Source organism: Macaca nemestrina, chromosome 6 (genome assembly GCF_043159975.1).
Source record: "Macaca nemestrina isolate mMacNem1 chromosome 6, mMacNem.hap1, whole genome shotgun sequence".
Classification (NCBI taxonomy): Eukaryota; Metazoa; Chordata; class Mammalia; order Primates; family Cercopithecidae; genus Macaca; species Macaca nemestrina.
In genome coordinates this window covers 138,266,261-138,282,935 of record NC_092130.1, presented here as the reverse complement: position 1 = coordinate 138,282,935, position 16,675 = coordinate 138,266,261, and the positions used below count along the sequence as shown (strand labels likewise).

General features: G+C 35.7%; 1 protein-coding gene across 3 annotated transcripts in view; it reads left to right on the top strand.

The window, feature by feature from the left end:
- The window catches only part of LOC105487461 (coiled-coil domain containing 152), a 53,877-nt gene that overhangs the window by 36,169 nt on the left and 1,033 nt on the right, over nt 1–16,675 (top strand). For all 3 annotated transcript variants that reach the window (XM_011750915.3, XM_011750914.3, XM_071098977.1), the window contains exons 6-8: nt 1,052–1,154; nt 14,040–14,167; nt 16,579–16,662. In XM_011750915.3, the coding sequence (XP_011749217.1) occupies nt 1,052–1,154; nt 14,040–14,167; nt 16,579–16,662 (315 nt within the window). The remainder of the gene's footprint in view (nt 1–1,051; nt 1,155–14,039; nt 14,168–16,578; nt 16,663–16,675) is intronic.

Genomic DNA, 16,675 nt, shown 5'->3' with positions numbered 1-16,675 from the left:
TCCAGAGGGAAAAGATAAAAAAGACATTGTTTCTGTATTATCTTTATCTTATCTCCTTGGATCAGAAATTGATCTTTCTTATGGAATTCATGAAGCAAGAGTAGAGTGGTGGTTAGGCTGTGGTGGAGGGGGCAATTGGAGAGATGTTGATGAAAGGATAAAAATTTTAGTTGGAAAGGAGGAATAGACTCAGGAGAGCTACTGTACAATTTGGTGATTGTTATCAATAACGATGTATCATATATTTAAAAATTGCTAAGAGAGTAGTGTTTTAATGTTCTCACCACAAAAAAGTGATAAATATGTGAGGTATTTAACATATATTGAACATATCCATAATATAGATATGTTAATTGACTTGAGTTAGACATTCCACAATGTATACATATATTAAAACATCATGTTGTACATCATAAATATAATTTTTAATTTTCAAATAAAAATTTTAATTTTTTTTTGAGACGGAGTCTCACTCTGTTGCCCAGGCTGGAGTGCAGTGGTGCTATCTTGGCTCACTACAAGCTCCAGGGCCTCCCAGGTTCACACCATTCTCCTGCCTCAGCCTCCCAAGTAGCAGGGACTACAGGTGCCCACCACTATGCCCAGCTAATATTTTTCGGATTTTTAGTAGAGACGGGGTTTCACCATGTTAGCCAGGATGGTCTCAATCTCCTGACCTCATGATCCGCCTGCCTCAGCCTCCCAAAGTGCTGGGATTACAGGTGTGAGCCACCGCACCCAGCCAAAAATGTAAATTTAAATTAAAAAATAAATACTTTATACATATAAAAAATAAAATAAAATGGGTCTACCTGAAAGCTGATTATTCAAACAATGAACAACATTTTTCCTTGTAGATATGATAGCTTTTAATTATTAGAAAGGTGAAATTGTTCATTTATATTACATTTATAGTACCTTTTTTAAAAGTAATATAAAATTTTTAAAGTATTTAAAAAGTAATATGAATGGAGAATTTCACCTTTCTAGGAATCAAAAGTTATATACACATATTTAAATTTTAAAAATTAATATATATTTTAATCTTTAGGAATATAAGAATAATATTGCCAAACTTGTAAGTGAAATGAAAATCAAAGAGGAGGGATATAAGACAGAAATAAGCAAACTTTATCAGGACATGCAGAAAAAAGGTAAGTTTAAAATAAACTTGCTTTTGTGTTATAGATTCAAGGGATATAATGTGCAGGTTTGTTTCATGAGTATATTGTGTAATGCTGGTGTTTGGGCTTCTAGTGAACTCATCAATTATATAGTGAACATAACTCATGGTAGGTCATTTTTCAACCTTCACCCCTCCCACCCTCTCTTCTTTTGGAGTTCCCAGTGTCTATGGTTTCTATCTTTATGTCCATAAGTATCCATTGTTTAGCTCCCACTTATAAGTGAGTACATGCAGTATTTGACTTTCTGTTTCTGAGTTATTTCACTTAGAATGATGCCCTCCAGCTCCAACCATGTTGGCAAATAATTCAGTTTTATTCTTTTTTATGACGCATAGTATTTCATGGTGTATATATACCACATTTTCTCTATCCAATCCATCATTGATGTGCACTTAGGTTAATTCCATGACTTTGCTATTGTGAATAGAACTGTGATAAACATGCAAGTACAAGTGTCTTTTTGATAAAACAATTTATTTTCCTTTGGATAGATACCCAATAGTAGGATTACTGGGTTGAATAGTAATTCTATTTTTAGTTAATTGAGAAATCTTTGTAATGTTTTCCATAGGGGCAAAACTAATTTACATTCCCATTAACAGTGCATTGTTGTTCCCTTTACTCCACATCCCTGACAACATCTGTTATTTTTGTGACTTTTTAGTAATAGTCATTTTGACTGGTTTGAGAAGGTATATCATTGTTGTTTTAACTTGCATTTATCTGATAATTAGTAATGTTGAAAATTTTTTCATATGCTTGTCAGCTGTTTGTCTTCTTTTGAGAAGTGTCTGTTCAAGTCCTTTGCCCACTTTGTAATGGGGTTGTTTTTGTCTTGTTGATTTCTTTAACTTCTTTGTAGATTCTGGATATTAGTCCTTTGGTGGATACGCGGCTTGCAATTATTTTCTCCCATTCTGTAGGTTGTTTGTTTATGCTGTTGTTTCTTTTGCTCTACAGAAACTCTTTAAATCCGATTTGTCTATTTTTGGTTTTGATAAATTATTTGCCTAGGCCAATGTCCAGAAGAGTTTTTCCTATGTTTTCTTTTAGGATTTTAATAGTTTAAGGTCTTACACTTAAGTCTTTAATCAATCTTGAGTTAATTTTTGCATATGGTAAGGAATGGAGGTCCAGTTTGATTCTTTTTCATATGGCTAACCAGTTTTCCCAGCACCATTTGTTTTAATAAATAGGGAATCTTTTCCCCATTGTTTATTTTTGTAGAATTTTTGAACATTAGTTTGTTGCAGGTGTGTGGCTTTATTTCTGGGTTCTTTATTCTGTTTTACAGATCTGTGTTTCCATTTTTGTGCTAGGACCATGCTGTTTTGGCTATTATAACCTTGTAGAATAGTTTGAAGTAGGGTAATGTGATGCCTCCAGCTTTATTCTTTTTGCTTGGAATTACTTTGGCTATTCAGGCTCTGTTTTGGTTCCATATAAATTTTAAAACTGCTTTTTCAAATTATGTGAAAACTACATTGTTAATTTGATAGGAATTGAGTATGTAGAGTGCTTTGGGTAGTATAGTCATTTTGATGATATTGATTCTTCCTATCCATGAGCATGGAATGCTTATTCATTTGTTTGTGTCATCTATGATTTATATTATCAAACTGTTTTGTTCTCCTTGTAGAGGTTTTTCACCTTCTTTATTAAATGTATTTCCAGGTAATTTTGTGTGTGTATGGTAATTCTTAATGGGATTGAGTTCTTGATTTGGTTCTCAGTTTGAGTGTTGTTGGTTTATAAAAATGCCACTGATTTTGATGCATTCATTTTGTATCCTGAAACTTTACTGAAGTCATTTGTTAGGTCTAGGAGGAATATTTAGGGTTTTCTAGGTGTAGAATCTTTTAAATTAATCTTTAGGGTTTTCTAGATGTAGAATCATATTATCAGCAAACAGATATAATTGGACTTCCCCTTTTCCAATTTGGATGGCTACTATTTATTTCTTTTCCCTGATTGCTCTAGCTACAGACTTTCAGTACTATGTTGAATAGGGGTGGTGACAATGGATATCTTTGTTTTGTTCCAGTTCTTAGGGGACATGCTTTCAACTTTTCCCCATTCGGTATGATGTTGGCTGTGGGTTTGTCATGTATGGCTCTTGTTATTTTGAGGTATGTTCCCTCAATGCCTATTTTTTAGGGTTTTTATTATAAAGGGTGTTGGATTTTACCAAATGCTTTTTCTGCATATACTGAAATGATCACACAGTTTTTGTTTTTAATTCTGTTTGTGTAACAAATCACATTTATTGACTTGTATATATTGAATCATCCTTGTACCCCTGAAATAAGGCCATTTGATCCTGATGAATTATCCTTTTGATGTGTTACTGGATTTTCTGTTTGCTAGTGTTTTGTTGGGGATTTCTGAATCTATTTTTATCAGGAATATTGGCCTGTTGTTTTATTTTTTTATTGGGGGGTCCTTGCAGATTTTGGTATCAGCATGATACTGGTTTCATAGCATGAGTTAGAGAGGCCTCCCTCCTCCCCAATTTTTTGGAATAGCTTCAGTAATATTGGTACCAACCCTTCTTTGTACATCAGGTAGAATTTGGCTGGCCTGTAAATACTCTGGTCCTGGGATTTTGTTCTTGTTGTTGTTGGTATATTTTTTATTATTTATTCAATTTTATGGCACATTAATGGCCTGTTCAGAATTTCAATTTCTTCCTGGTTCAATCTCTGGAGGCTGTATGTTTCCAGGAATTTTTTCATTTGCTTTAGATTTTCTAGTTTGTGCACATAGAAATGTTCATAGTAGTCTCTGAAGATCTTTTGTCTTTCTGTGGTATTAGTTGCAATGTCAACTTTATCATTTCTGATTGTGCTTATCTGGAAACTTCTGTTTCTCTCTGTTTTCCTTGGTTAATCTAGCAAATGATCTATCACTTTTGTTTGTCCTTTCAAAAAACCCAGTTTTTGTCTCATTGATCCTTTGTATGGTTTTTTGGAGTTTTGTTTTCGTCTCATTTTCATTTAGTTCTGCTCAGATCTTTGTTATTTCTTTTCTTCTGCTACCTTTGAGTTTGGTTTGGTCTTGTTTTTCTAGTTCATTTAGGTGCAACATTAGGTTGTTAACGTTACATCTATCTTCTTCAGGTAGGCATTTAGTGCTATAAACTTTCCTCCTAATACTACTTTTTCTGTATCCTAGAGGTTTTGACATGTTATGACTGCATTTTCTTTTGTTTCAAAATAAGTTTTTATTTCTGTTTTTTTGTTATTGTCTTTTACCAAAAAGTCAACCAGGAGCAAGTTTTTTGGTTTCAATGTATTAGTGCGGTTTTGCAAGTTTCTTTTGGTACGGATTTCTAATTTTATTCCATTATGGTCCATATATACATTTGATATAATTTTATTAAAAAATTATTGAGACTTGTTTTATGATCAAGCATATGGTCAATTTTAGAGAATGTTGTATGCACAGATGAGAAAAAATGTATATTCTGCAGTTGTTGAGTGGAGTGTTCTGTAGATGTCTATTAGGTTCATTTGGTCAAAAGTCCAATTTAAGTCCAGAGTTTCTTTATTATTTTTCAGCCTCCATGATCCAGTAGACTAGTCTCCAGGCTTTTAAATTATTCCTTCTGCTTGGTCTAGTCTGTTGCTAAAACTCTCAACTGTATTTTAAAATTCCTTTAGTGAATTTTTTAATTCCAGAAGTTTTTGTTTTCTTTTGCTTTTTAAAATGTAGCTACCTCCTCTTTCATATCCTGAATCATTTTCCTGGTTTCTCTGTGTTGGTTTTCAACTTACTCTTGGATCTCTTTGAGTTTCCTTGCAATCCATATTTTGAATTCTTTATCTGTCAATGGGGCATTGATAACTCCACTACTATTGTATAGCTGTCTATCTATTTTCTTAGGTTTAGTAATATTCGTTTTATAAATCTGGGTGTTCCAGTGTTGGGCACAGTTAAATCTGCTTGTTAAATCTTCTTGTTGAATTGAAGTCTTTATCATTATATAATAGTAGTTACATAATTATATCTTGCTGAATTGAAGCCTTTATCATTATATAATACCCTTCTTTGTCTTTTTTTTACTGTTGTTGGTTTAAAGTGTTTTAATTGATACAAGAATATCAACCCCTGTTCTTTTTCATTTTCTATTTGAATGGTAGATCTTTTGTCACCCCTTTACTTTGAACCTATGGTGTTATTACACATAGGATGAGTCTCTTGAAGTCAGTAGATGGTTTAGTCTTGTTTTATTAACCCAATTTGCCAATCTGTATATTTTAAGTGGAATATTTAGGCTGTTTATGATTAATATTTATATGTGAGATTTTGTTCCCATTAGACTGTTGTTAGTGAGCTTTATAGTCTCAGTTGTTTAATTGCTTTATAGGATCTGTGAACTTTGTACTTATGCGTGCTTTTATGGTAGCAAGTGTTGTCCTTTTGTTTCCGTGTTTAAAACTCCTTTGAGCATTTCTTGTAGGTCTGGTCTGGTAATGATGAATTCCTTTAGCACTTACTTATTTGGAAAAGACTTTATTTCTCCTCCCTTGTTTGGTGGATATAAAATTCTTGGATGGCGTTTTGTTGTTGTTATTGTTGTTTTCTTTAAGAAGGCTAAAATGAGGACCTCAGTCTCTTCTGACTTGTAAGGCTTCTGTAAGAAGTCTGCCATATAATCATTAGACTATTTAAGGTCAATGCCAAAAAAAAAAAAAAAAAAAAAAAAAAAAAAAACAACCCTCAAAGGCAGCTAGAGAAAATAGCCAAATTACCTATAAATGAAATCCAATCAGGCTAACACAGTAGGCTTCCTACAGAAGCGTTACAAGCCAGAAGAGACTGAGGTCCTCTTTTTAGACTTCTGAACTCAAACTCCCAACCTCAGGTAATCTGCCTGCCTTGGCCTTCCAAAGTGCTGGGACTACAGACAAGAGCCACCATGCGTGGCCCTTCATCTGTATGTCTCTGGAATAGTAACTGTCCAGATATTTTTGCCATTTCCTTGTTGAGTTGTTTGACTTCTTCTTATTGAATTCTTAGTGTTCTTTATATATTTTTGGATATAAATCCTTTATCAAATATCCATTTGCAAGTCTATGGATTGTCTTTTCATTTTCTTAACAGTATTAAAGAATGTAATAACTTTGATGAAGTCCAATTTATAACTTTTGCCTTTATTGTTTGTGCTTTTTGTTGCTTTCCAAGAAGTTGTGCCTACATGGTCCTGTAGCTTCCCTGGACCTGCTGGCTCCCCGTGCTTGCCAAACTCAGAGCAGGTTGTGGGGTATATTTGCAGGGGATTTGGTGGTATGGTGATGCAAAGACAGAGATCCCTTGGGCAGCAGCAGTGGCCCACAACAGGTTCACAACCAGTACAGCACCCACCATCTCAGTCCAGGCCTGAGGCATACACAGGCATGCCTACATGAGCTAGCCACCTGGTTTTCTTTCCTCAGGAAGTTCCTAAATGACCACCAACAGTATTGCCCAGTGTCACAAGGGCAGAGGACCTCCTTAGTAGTTTGACAGTCAGCAGATTGTTGCAGGAGTGAGGGAAGCCAAGAAGTACCCTCACTTACCCTTTCCCTCTGCAGGGCTCTGAGTTCCTTTGGTGTTGATCTCTGCTAGACTCTTGCTGCCTTCGTTTTCTGCACTTTGGCTTCTTCCTGTGGGCTCTCTGACAGGTACTGGCTCTCTCCCCTCAGTTTTCCTTTCAGAACACGTCCATTCACAAGTAACTTTGATCTTTTTGAGGAGAAGTAGCATCCAACATTCCTAGGCAGCCATGTTGGCCAGGGTGGTCTCGAACTCCCAACCTCAAGTAATGCACCTGCCTCAGCCTCCCAAAGCGCTGAGATTACAGGCATGAGTCACTGCACCTGGCCCCTCGATGCATTTTAATTTGGGATTTGTACCTTCCTATACATTTATGTATGTAAATACAACATTTCTAAATTTGGTTCCTAGTATTTACACTTAATGTTATCTAATGTGAAATAGTTTGTATTCTTATAAAATTAAAATTAGTATTAAATGTATAATTAATAATTTTTATGTATATGTAAAGCATATTGAATATAATTTCACTAATGAAATTTTCCTCCGTCAGTAAAGCAGATCTCATAAGCCTATGTTGAGGGTTAATTGGTTTTATATATATGGTTGTTGAAAACCTTCCTTAATGAGCCTATCTTTATGCACATCATATGCAACAATTAACTTAAAATGAGTAATAAGTTACATGTAAAACCTACATCTGTAAAATTACCAGAAGAAAGCATAAGAGATTATCTTTGTGATCTTGAGTTAGGCACAACTTCTTGGAAAGCAACAAAAAGCACAAACAATAAAGGCAAAAGTTATAAATTGGACTTCATCAAAGTTATTAATTTATGTTCTTTAATACTGTTAAGAAAATGAAAAGACAATCCATAGACTTGCAAATGGACATTTGATAAAGGATTTGTATCCAAAAATACATAAAGAACACTAAGAATTCAATAAGAAGAAGTCAACTCAACAAGGAAATGGCAAAAATATTTGAACAGTTACTATTCCAGAGACATACAGGTGAAGGGCTAGGCATGGTGGCTTACACCTGTAGTCCCAGCACTTTAGGAGGCCAAGGCAGGCAGATTACCTGAGTTCGGGAGTTCAAGTTCAGAGACAAACAGATAAAAAATAAGCCGTGAAAAGATATTCAACATGATTAGTAGGTAGGGAAATGCAAATTAAAACCTCACATCTTTTAGAACAGGTAAAGTCTTAAAAATTATCAGTGCCATGTTGATAATGCCAAATGGAGCAACTGGAACTCTGAAACATTATTAGTGGCACTATAAAATGGTACAGTCACTTTAAAAATAGTTTGGCAGTTTTTAAAAAATGCAATGAGTTAACTTGGGTCCTCTGTGAAACAGATGCCAAGACAGGGTTAGACATTTGAGAAGTTTATTGGGGAAAAAATTTGTGAGAGTAAATGGGAAGGGAACCAGGAGAGACTAGGTAAGCTGTCAGTCTGTAATACATGTTTAACCTCCGTGAAGAAGAGAAGAAAGGAAGGAATCTTGGGTAGGGAAAGTGTTAGATTGTGACATATTTCTAAAAAAGTTTCAACAAAGTTGAGCCCAATTTGCCCATTAAATGAGTTCTGCAACTTTCAGGAATAAGCTGGCCTTCATAGCCCTATCAAGCTCAGTCATTGACTGGGAGTAGGTCTTGAGAAGTATGACCTCAGCATAAACATGGTCATGAACCCAGTGAGCCAGTTATGCTCTCTGAAATTGGAGATCTGAAAGGTGTATTATCATGGCTACAACACTCCACCTACTGTACTACACTAGTTTCTTCTCTACATGAGTTCATGTAGCAAGTCTTCTATAGTTCTTGTTGGCCTCTCTTCCTAAAGGGATACCTAGAAGTATTTAAGTGTTCTTCCTGGTGACCTGACCATATACTTAGCCAATGGGTTCCAGATCCCAAAATTGGGTCAGGTCTGGAAACCGAGAAAAGAATGATAATTTTTTAATTAAGGCATGTACCCTAAGCCTTGTGTTCTTCCATTTTTGATTTTTTTAAATTATAGTACCTGTTAAGCAGAATTGGTTGTCCATCTATTAACTCTCTCTACAACTATCTTCACATCAAGTCTTTTTGGCTACTCTCCAGCCTTCCTGGTAATTTGGTAATTGTGGTCTCCTGCCTTTTGGCAGTTAAGCTCTATCATCTGGCATTTATTACTTTGTGGTGGAGAGGCATCCCATCCCCATGGATATTAATGAATCTAGCTCTATGGCAACCTATTTTACTGTCAACACTGGCTTGCAAAGGAGACTGACCACTGAATTTTTTGTGATACTTTTTTACCCCTCACCAGCACATTTCTGGTGGCCTCGGCTAATAATGTGTCTTCTGGACCCTCCTGAAGAACATAATCCTTTTGTAGGTTATGTTACCTCATGTAATATATTCATACTAGCATGCCAACTTTCTACAGCCTCCTTATTTCTTTCTTTACTATCTGTCAGGCAGCTCAGATATTTTCACTTCACTCAGCTTTGATCATTGCTTTCTTTAGAGGTTTAAGGCCACTCTAGCAGAGCATTTGCCCCATCTCCTGAGGCCCTTGCTAGGATGTTATGTCTGTTGTCCCTAAAGAGTAATGTTGAGTCAATGAATTCTTGCTTACCTAGTCTTACTTTCTATATTCTTTGATCCAGCAGCCTCAAAATCTGTTCGCAGGGGTACTCACATAGCTCTTCCTAATACAACCTAAATAATTCTTGTTGATACTTTTAGATATAATCACTTTTCTCCCTTATCTCCCAGCCAAGTTATGGTGCATCTTGACCCTAGTTATTGGCCTAGCAGCCAAAAGAGGAGATTGAGGCAGCTTCTGAGAGGAGCCTCTGCATCCTCCACCACAGGGGAATTGCTAGCTTTTACTAGGAAAGAGTGGGCCACCTCTTCAGACTCCAAGTGCTTAGGGAAATCTTTAGAGCTAGCATCCTCAGAGGCATCCATCCAAGTATTTCCATTCTGTTTTTCAGAATCTCAGGTCTTTCCAACCAGGGTCCAAATTTTATCATAGTAGACCTGCTTTGACTAAGCATTTAAACATCTCTGGAGTTCTTCAAATCTATTAGATTTTTCTGTTGCTTAGTTGTGTTTGATGTTTCATTACCAGAGGTAAGAGCATGTTTGTAAGCTACCAAAGAGATCTCTCACTCTCACATTTATTCTTTAATTCTGTACCCTTTTGCTAGCAGCCCTCAATTTCTCATTATCCTTTAGTAGAACATCAGTTTAATTTAGCAGTAACCAGGTAACTCTACTGGCTTTGTGGACATTATTTTCATCCATATTTCAAATGTCTTAATGATAATTAATGCCTTGCAAGGCATTCCCCACCACCACCAGGACATCTTTCCAGATTACTTCTAGTGAAATCTGTAGTAATTGTAACACCATTGTATACTAGGAACTACCAGTACTCCACATACCACTAAGGATGGCTTCCTCATTGCCCAGAAAGTGGTAAGTGAGCCAATCTTATAACCCCATTATACCTGTTTCCTTGTGCTAGTTCAGGTCCTTAAAGAAGGAAACATCAAGATGGGAGTAGACATTCAAGAGATTTATTTTGGGAGGAATGCTTATGAGAAGAAATGGGGAGGGAATTAGAGAAAGCCAGGTAAGCTGCCAATCCATAATGCAGCTCTAACTTCTGTGAAGGAAAGAGAGAAAGAAAGATTAGGTTTTTAAAAGTCTTAGGCTACAGTGCGGTCCTAAGTTAGGTAAAGTCCCTGGAGAGTCATTGATCCAAATTCACCTGTGAATGAATCCCACATCTCTCAAGAATTGGCCCACAGTAATATTCCTTCCATACCTTGTCATTGACTAGTTGCAACCATAGAAGCATGGCCTCAGCTTAAATGTAGGAATGGATTTTAGAGTGCAGGAGCTGGGGCAAGTGATCAGTTAGGATTCCTGAGATCTGAGAGGCTCATTGTCATGGCTGCCACATAACACACCATCTGACCCAGCATTCGCACTCCTGGGTATTTACCCAAGAGGAATGAAAGCATATGTGTACACAAAGTCCTGCTTGTGAATGTTTACAGCAACTTTATTCATCATGGCCCAAACCTGAAATCGAGCAAATCCATTAACATAAATAAACAAATCATGATACATCCATGTAATAGAAATTACTCAGCAATAAAAGGAACAAACTACTGATACATTCAACAATATGATCACTTCAGAAGCAATATGCTAAATCAAACAAGCCAGACACAAAAGTCCACACACTATATAATTCAGTTTATACAACATTCTTGAAAAAGAGAAAATTATGGTGACAAAAATCAGATCAAGGTTTGCCAGTATTTGAGCAAAAGGATAGATTATAAAGGGGCACAAGGGCTCCTTTTGAAATGACAGAAAAATTTTACCTGATTATGTTGATGGTTAGATTCTTGTATATGGTTCTTGAAACTCATCAAACTGTACACCTTTATATACAGAGAGAGATTTTGCTATATATGAATTATGCTGCAGTAAATCTGACTTTAAAAATATAAAAACCTAAGCAAGCTCAATTATAAACATTTTTAAAAGGAAATAAATTCATTTATGATCCAGATAATGGCATTATCAGATATATAATTTACAATGACTCTGATTAATATAATCAAAGAAGTAAAGAACTTGGGTATTTTTTTTTTTTTTTTTTTTTTTTTGGAGACACAGTCTCACTCTGCCACCCAGGCTGGAGTGCAGTGTTACCATCTCAGCTCATTGCAACCTCCACCTCCCAGGTTCAAGCAATTCTTCTGCATCAGCCTCCCAAGTAGCTGGGCCCACAGGCACACATCACCATGCCCGGCTAATTTTTGTATTTTTAGTAGAGATAGAATTTCACCATGTTGGCCAGGCTGGTCTTGAACTCCTGACCTCAGGTGATCTACCCGCCTCGGCCTCCCAAAGTGCTGGGATTACAGGTGTCAGCCACCAAGCTCAACTGGACTTGGGGAATTTTTATGGAGAACTGAAAATTATGCTAGAGAAATAGATGGAAATGTAAGTGCTGAAAACATAGTAGGTAAAAATAAAGTTTCACTGTATTGGTTTAATAGCCAATTAGATACACTGAAGATAGAATTAGTAAGCTGGAGAACAGGTTAGAAGAAAATATCTACTCTGAGACAGGGAGAAGCAAGAAAACAACATATACAGAAAAGAGCATGTGAGACATAGGAACTGGTAGTAAAGTCTATGAAAGGCTGTTGTCTCTCGTCTAGTGTTGGGCCTAAAGTTGCAGTCAGAAAGGCCTGCAGGTAAAAAGAAAAGTTGGATGTCAAGTGGAAATACTGAGAACGAACTGGAATTTGCATCTTTCTTCTACCTCCTTCAACCTTAATGACATGACAACTTGCAGGAAAAGATGGTGCCCTACACCATTGAGCTTCAAGGACACCTGGCCTGAGACTTCTAGCAACTAAAAAAAGAAATCTGGTGGGAGCTTAAGAAGTTGTGGAACCAAATGTTTTTCCTTATCACTGAGATGATCCATTGATAAGTGACAACTTGTATAAATTGCAGCGTTCCCTGGGGCTCTACACTGGCCTTCAAAAAATAATAGCTGCTGATTTGGTGAGCCAGAAGGCCAGCAACACCACGTGTGAACTGAAACACTGCCCAGCATCCTATACTAAACATCAGAGCAAATTAGTTCTTGCTATACTTCCATCTTTCAAATCTTGTGGACGTTTCTCTTATGGCTAACTCTACCTTAGAACATATAGAAAAGGGAATTCTGGGAAACATAGTTCTAATTTAGCTAAATTAACATAGTACAAAAACACCAAAGATAAAAGGGGGAATAAATGGAGTTAAAGTTTTTAAGGTTTGTATCGTGTCCATAAAGTGATAAAACTACTAATTTTATTAAATTCTAATAAGTCAAGTATGCATGTTATAAACTCTAAGGTAACCACTAAAGAAAGAATAAAAGATTATTTATCAAGCTAATCATTATCAATCTAATAGAGGAGGAAAAAAGGAAGTAAAAATAGTTATTCTGTGCAAATGAAGATAAGAGAGAGAAATGAACACAAAATGTAAAAGCCAACAAATAATAAGCTAGTTGATTTAAACCCAAATATATTACTAAATGCATTAAATTAAACTTGAATGAATTTCCAATTAAAAGACAAATATTGCCAGATTGAATAAATATTAAAATCTGCTACTATGCTGCTTTCAATATACCTAAAATACAGAGCTATAGAAAGATTTAAAATAAAAGATGGAAAAGAATGTATCATGCAAATCATAGCCAACATGAAGCTGGCATAGCTATACTAATATTGGACAAAATATGCTTTAAAGCAAGAAGCAATACTAGAGCAAAAGGTGGATATTTTATGATGTAAAGTGTTCGATCTACCATGGAAATAAAACAACAATTCTAAATGTGTATGCACCAAATAAAATTTGCAGAACTAGTAGGTGACAGACAAATCCACAATCATAGAGACTTTAATTCACCTTTTAGTGGTAGAAAAGTATATACAAATATGCAAAATTAGTAATGATATAGAAAATTTAAACAACAAAATAAACAACTGATACTAATTGACATAAATAATATACCCAATAAGTGCAGAATATGTATTATTTTCAAGTGTGCATGGAACATTTAAGAAAGTTGACCATGTCATAAATGAAAAGGCAAATTTCAACCGATTTCAAAGGTCTTAAATCATACAGAGTAGAATCTACAAGTTTATTATCTAAATATATCAGAAAGCTAGGAAGCCCTTCATTTGTGGGGCTTGTAGACTGTCTCCTTTCTCGTTAAAAATCAAAGATTTTCTTGAGCCTCTCATCCTAGATGTCATGGTGTCATTAACAGGAATAAGAAAGTTGGGAGAAGAAGAAATTTGATAAAGCATAAAGACATGATGTGAACATGAGAATGGCCTGATCATATGGAATAGTATAGCAGGGACTTCATGTAGCTCTGGTCATCCAGTAGTTTGAGCCTTCATACCTAGAAACTCAGGCTTTGTGTCCCTCTTCAACCACTGTATCTTCCATTTATTTTCTAGTACTTTGATGTTTAATAGTTTAAATTACCTTATTCATTCAAAAATATTTGGCAAGTGACCTGTGTGTCTCAAACATTATTCAGGGTCTTGTAAAAAATATAGAAAAGCTATTCTATACGTAAACCATTTCTAAAATATGTTTCACTAATAAAATTTACTTTCTTAGGAATGATTTTAAGCACTAAAGAAATACAAGCTTATAATACTTTTGAAATTTTTAATGAATGAATTTTATTTATTTCATTTTATCCAGTTGAATTAAACGAAGAAAAGCACAAAGAACTAATAGAGAAAAAGGAGATGGAAATTTCAGAGTTAAATGCAAAGCTAAGAAGTCAAGAAAAAGAAAAGCAAAATGAAATAATCAAGCTACAGCTAGAGGTAAGTGTTTGAGTCTGCTAAACTTGAGGACACACCCCTTAGTCTAAACTGTACTTTGATTGTTTTTCATCACAGTGAGATACATTTTAGGATTAGAAGCAATTCTGTGAGAGGGCTTCACACATGCTTATTCTCCATCAAATGATTGCAGTAATCACATACCATACAATTGTCATCTGCATTGCCTTTCAGTACTTGACCTGAAAGTGGACCCTTGAGTTGTTCCAAAGGTCCTGGTTTTTAGAAAGGATATTGCTTCCTCTGAGAACTTTTCTTCTCAGTGTTTCCCACTTGACATCCAACTTTTCTTTTTAACTGCAGGCCTTTCTGACTGCAGCAACTTTAGGCCCAACACTAGGTGAGAGACAACAGCCTTTCATAGACTTTACTACCAGTTCCTATATCTCATATGCTCTTTTCTGTATATGTCATTTTCTTGTTTTTCCCTGTCTCAGGGTAGATATTTTCTTCTAACCTATTCTCCAGCTTACTAATTCTATCTTCAGTGTATCTAATTGGCTATTAAACCAATACAGTGAAACTTTATTTTAGCTGTTGTATTTTTAGCACTCACATTTCCCCGACAGAAAACTCAAGGATTATCTGCATTTTATGGTAAATTCTATGCGGGTTTCATAATTTCTACCATTCCAGCATGGGAAGAATGTTTGTAGCGCTTCACATTATTCTCGTCCCAGCAGAAATTTTTCGAATCCCAGCAACCAACTAGAAATTTCTTTTGCTTTATTTCTCATAAAAAGGACAAATTTCTTCCTAATGACTTTCTGGAAGAATATATATCCTTGGGGCAAACAAACCAAATTCCTAAAAAAATTTCTTAAAGGGACTTCAAATAGGGCATCTCAAAGGCTGAGTCTCTAGCTCTTTGCTCAAGAGTCTTGAGTAAGTCGGCTGCGGTGGTTCACACCTTTAATCCCAGCACTTTGGCAGGCCGAGGCAGGAGGATCACCTGAGGTCAGGAGTTCCAGACCTACCTGGCCAACATGGTGAAAGCCGCCTGTACTAAAAAAATACAAAAAATAGCCAGGCATGATGGCGGACACCTGTAATCCCAGCTACTCAGGAGGCTGAGGCAGGAGAATCACTTGAACCTGGGAGGCAACTTAGCAGTGAGCTGAGATTGCACCACTGCACTCCAACCTGGGCAACAGAACGAAACTCTGTCTCAAAAAACAAAACAAAAACAAAAACAAAAAAACAGTCTTGAGTAGTTCTCTTAACCAGATATCACAATCTCAAATGTACTTTGACAAAATATTTGTCCTTTAAATTTTTTCTAGACTTTATCAATCTACCCTTCCATCATTCTTCCGTTGCTTGCCCCCACCCCAGCTTTCATTTTACCTTGTAAGAATTCACAAGTCTTAATTAAAATCACATACTATTCATATTCCTGAAACTTTGGAATCCCCAGGGTACTTGGTGAGGTACCATGTGTAATCATTGGGCAGAAAGAGGACTGATGTTGACTTTAGATGCTCTTTGCTGCTGCTGCTACCACAAGTGTACCACAAACCACAGGAAAGGCTGAATGGCCAAATGAAATTAATAGGCCATGTTTCAAGATCTACCACCAACTTCTAATCCTCCTCTGTCTGGAAATTCGCATTTTGTTTGCCATTTGGGCCTTATCACTGGTCTATTATTTAACTAGTATACAGAGCTCCTTGTTATTTGTTTTCATTGTACCTAACCATTTCTCTCCTCAAACCAGAACATAATCTCAGAGTTTATTCTTAGTCCTCAGAGAGGCTATGTTAACTAAATCTGAAGAGAAGAGTTATACAATGGAATATTGTGCAAAAACAAAAAATCTGACCTGTAAGAATGGCCTATGAGAACTTTTTAAATCTGATTCAGTTTAATTCAAACCAGCAAGGGTTCAAACTATATCGACAAGATCGTATTCAAATTCTACTGTTTAGCCTCAAAGTTCCTGCAGAAAGCTATGTGAGGTTTTCTCCCATGACTGTTTATTACATTTTCTTCATAATGCACTCATTTTAATGTAAAAATATTTTTACCTATCTTTAAGTTAAACTAGATTCTAAACCCTGACTGCACTGTAGAATCACATGATGTTTTGAGAAAAAAAATGATGCTAGCTGCACACCAGAATCTCTAAAGTAGTGCCCAGGCATTTGGTACTTTTAAAAAAAGAAAAGAAAAAAAAAACCTCTCCAGGTAATTTTACCATGCAATAATCTTGTTTTTCTGTTTTTCGCTCTTTCTGAAAAATTATTTCTTAAAGAAAGATTTTTCTATTGTCTATTGTTGTAATTTACACCTAAAATTACAGATTACATGTCAAAGGATATCATGGACTATAATTATAGAAACAATTGTTTCTAATTGTCTAGAGTTTCAATAACTTTTTCAATTTGATTCAGTTTGATGCCAAACTAGCAAGAGTTCAGACTAAATCAAAATCATATCCGGATTCTACTGCTTTGCCACAAAGTATCTACAGAAGGGTATGTGAGTTTT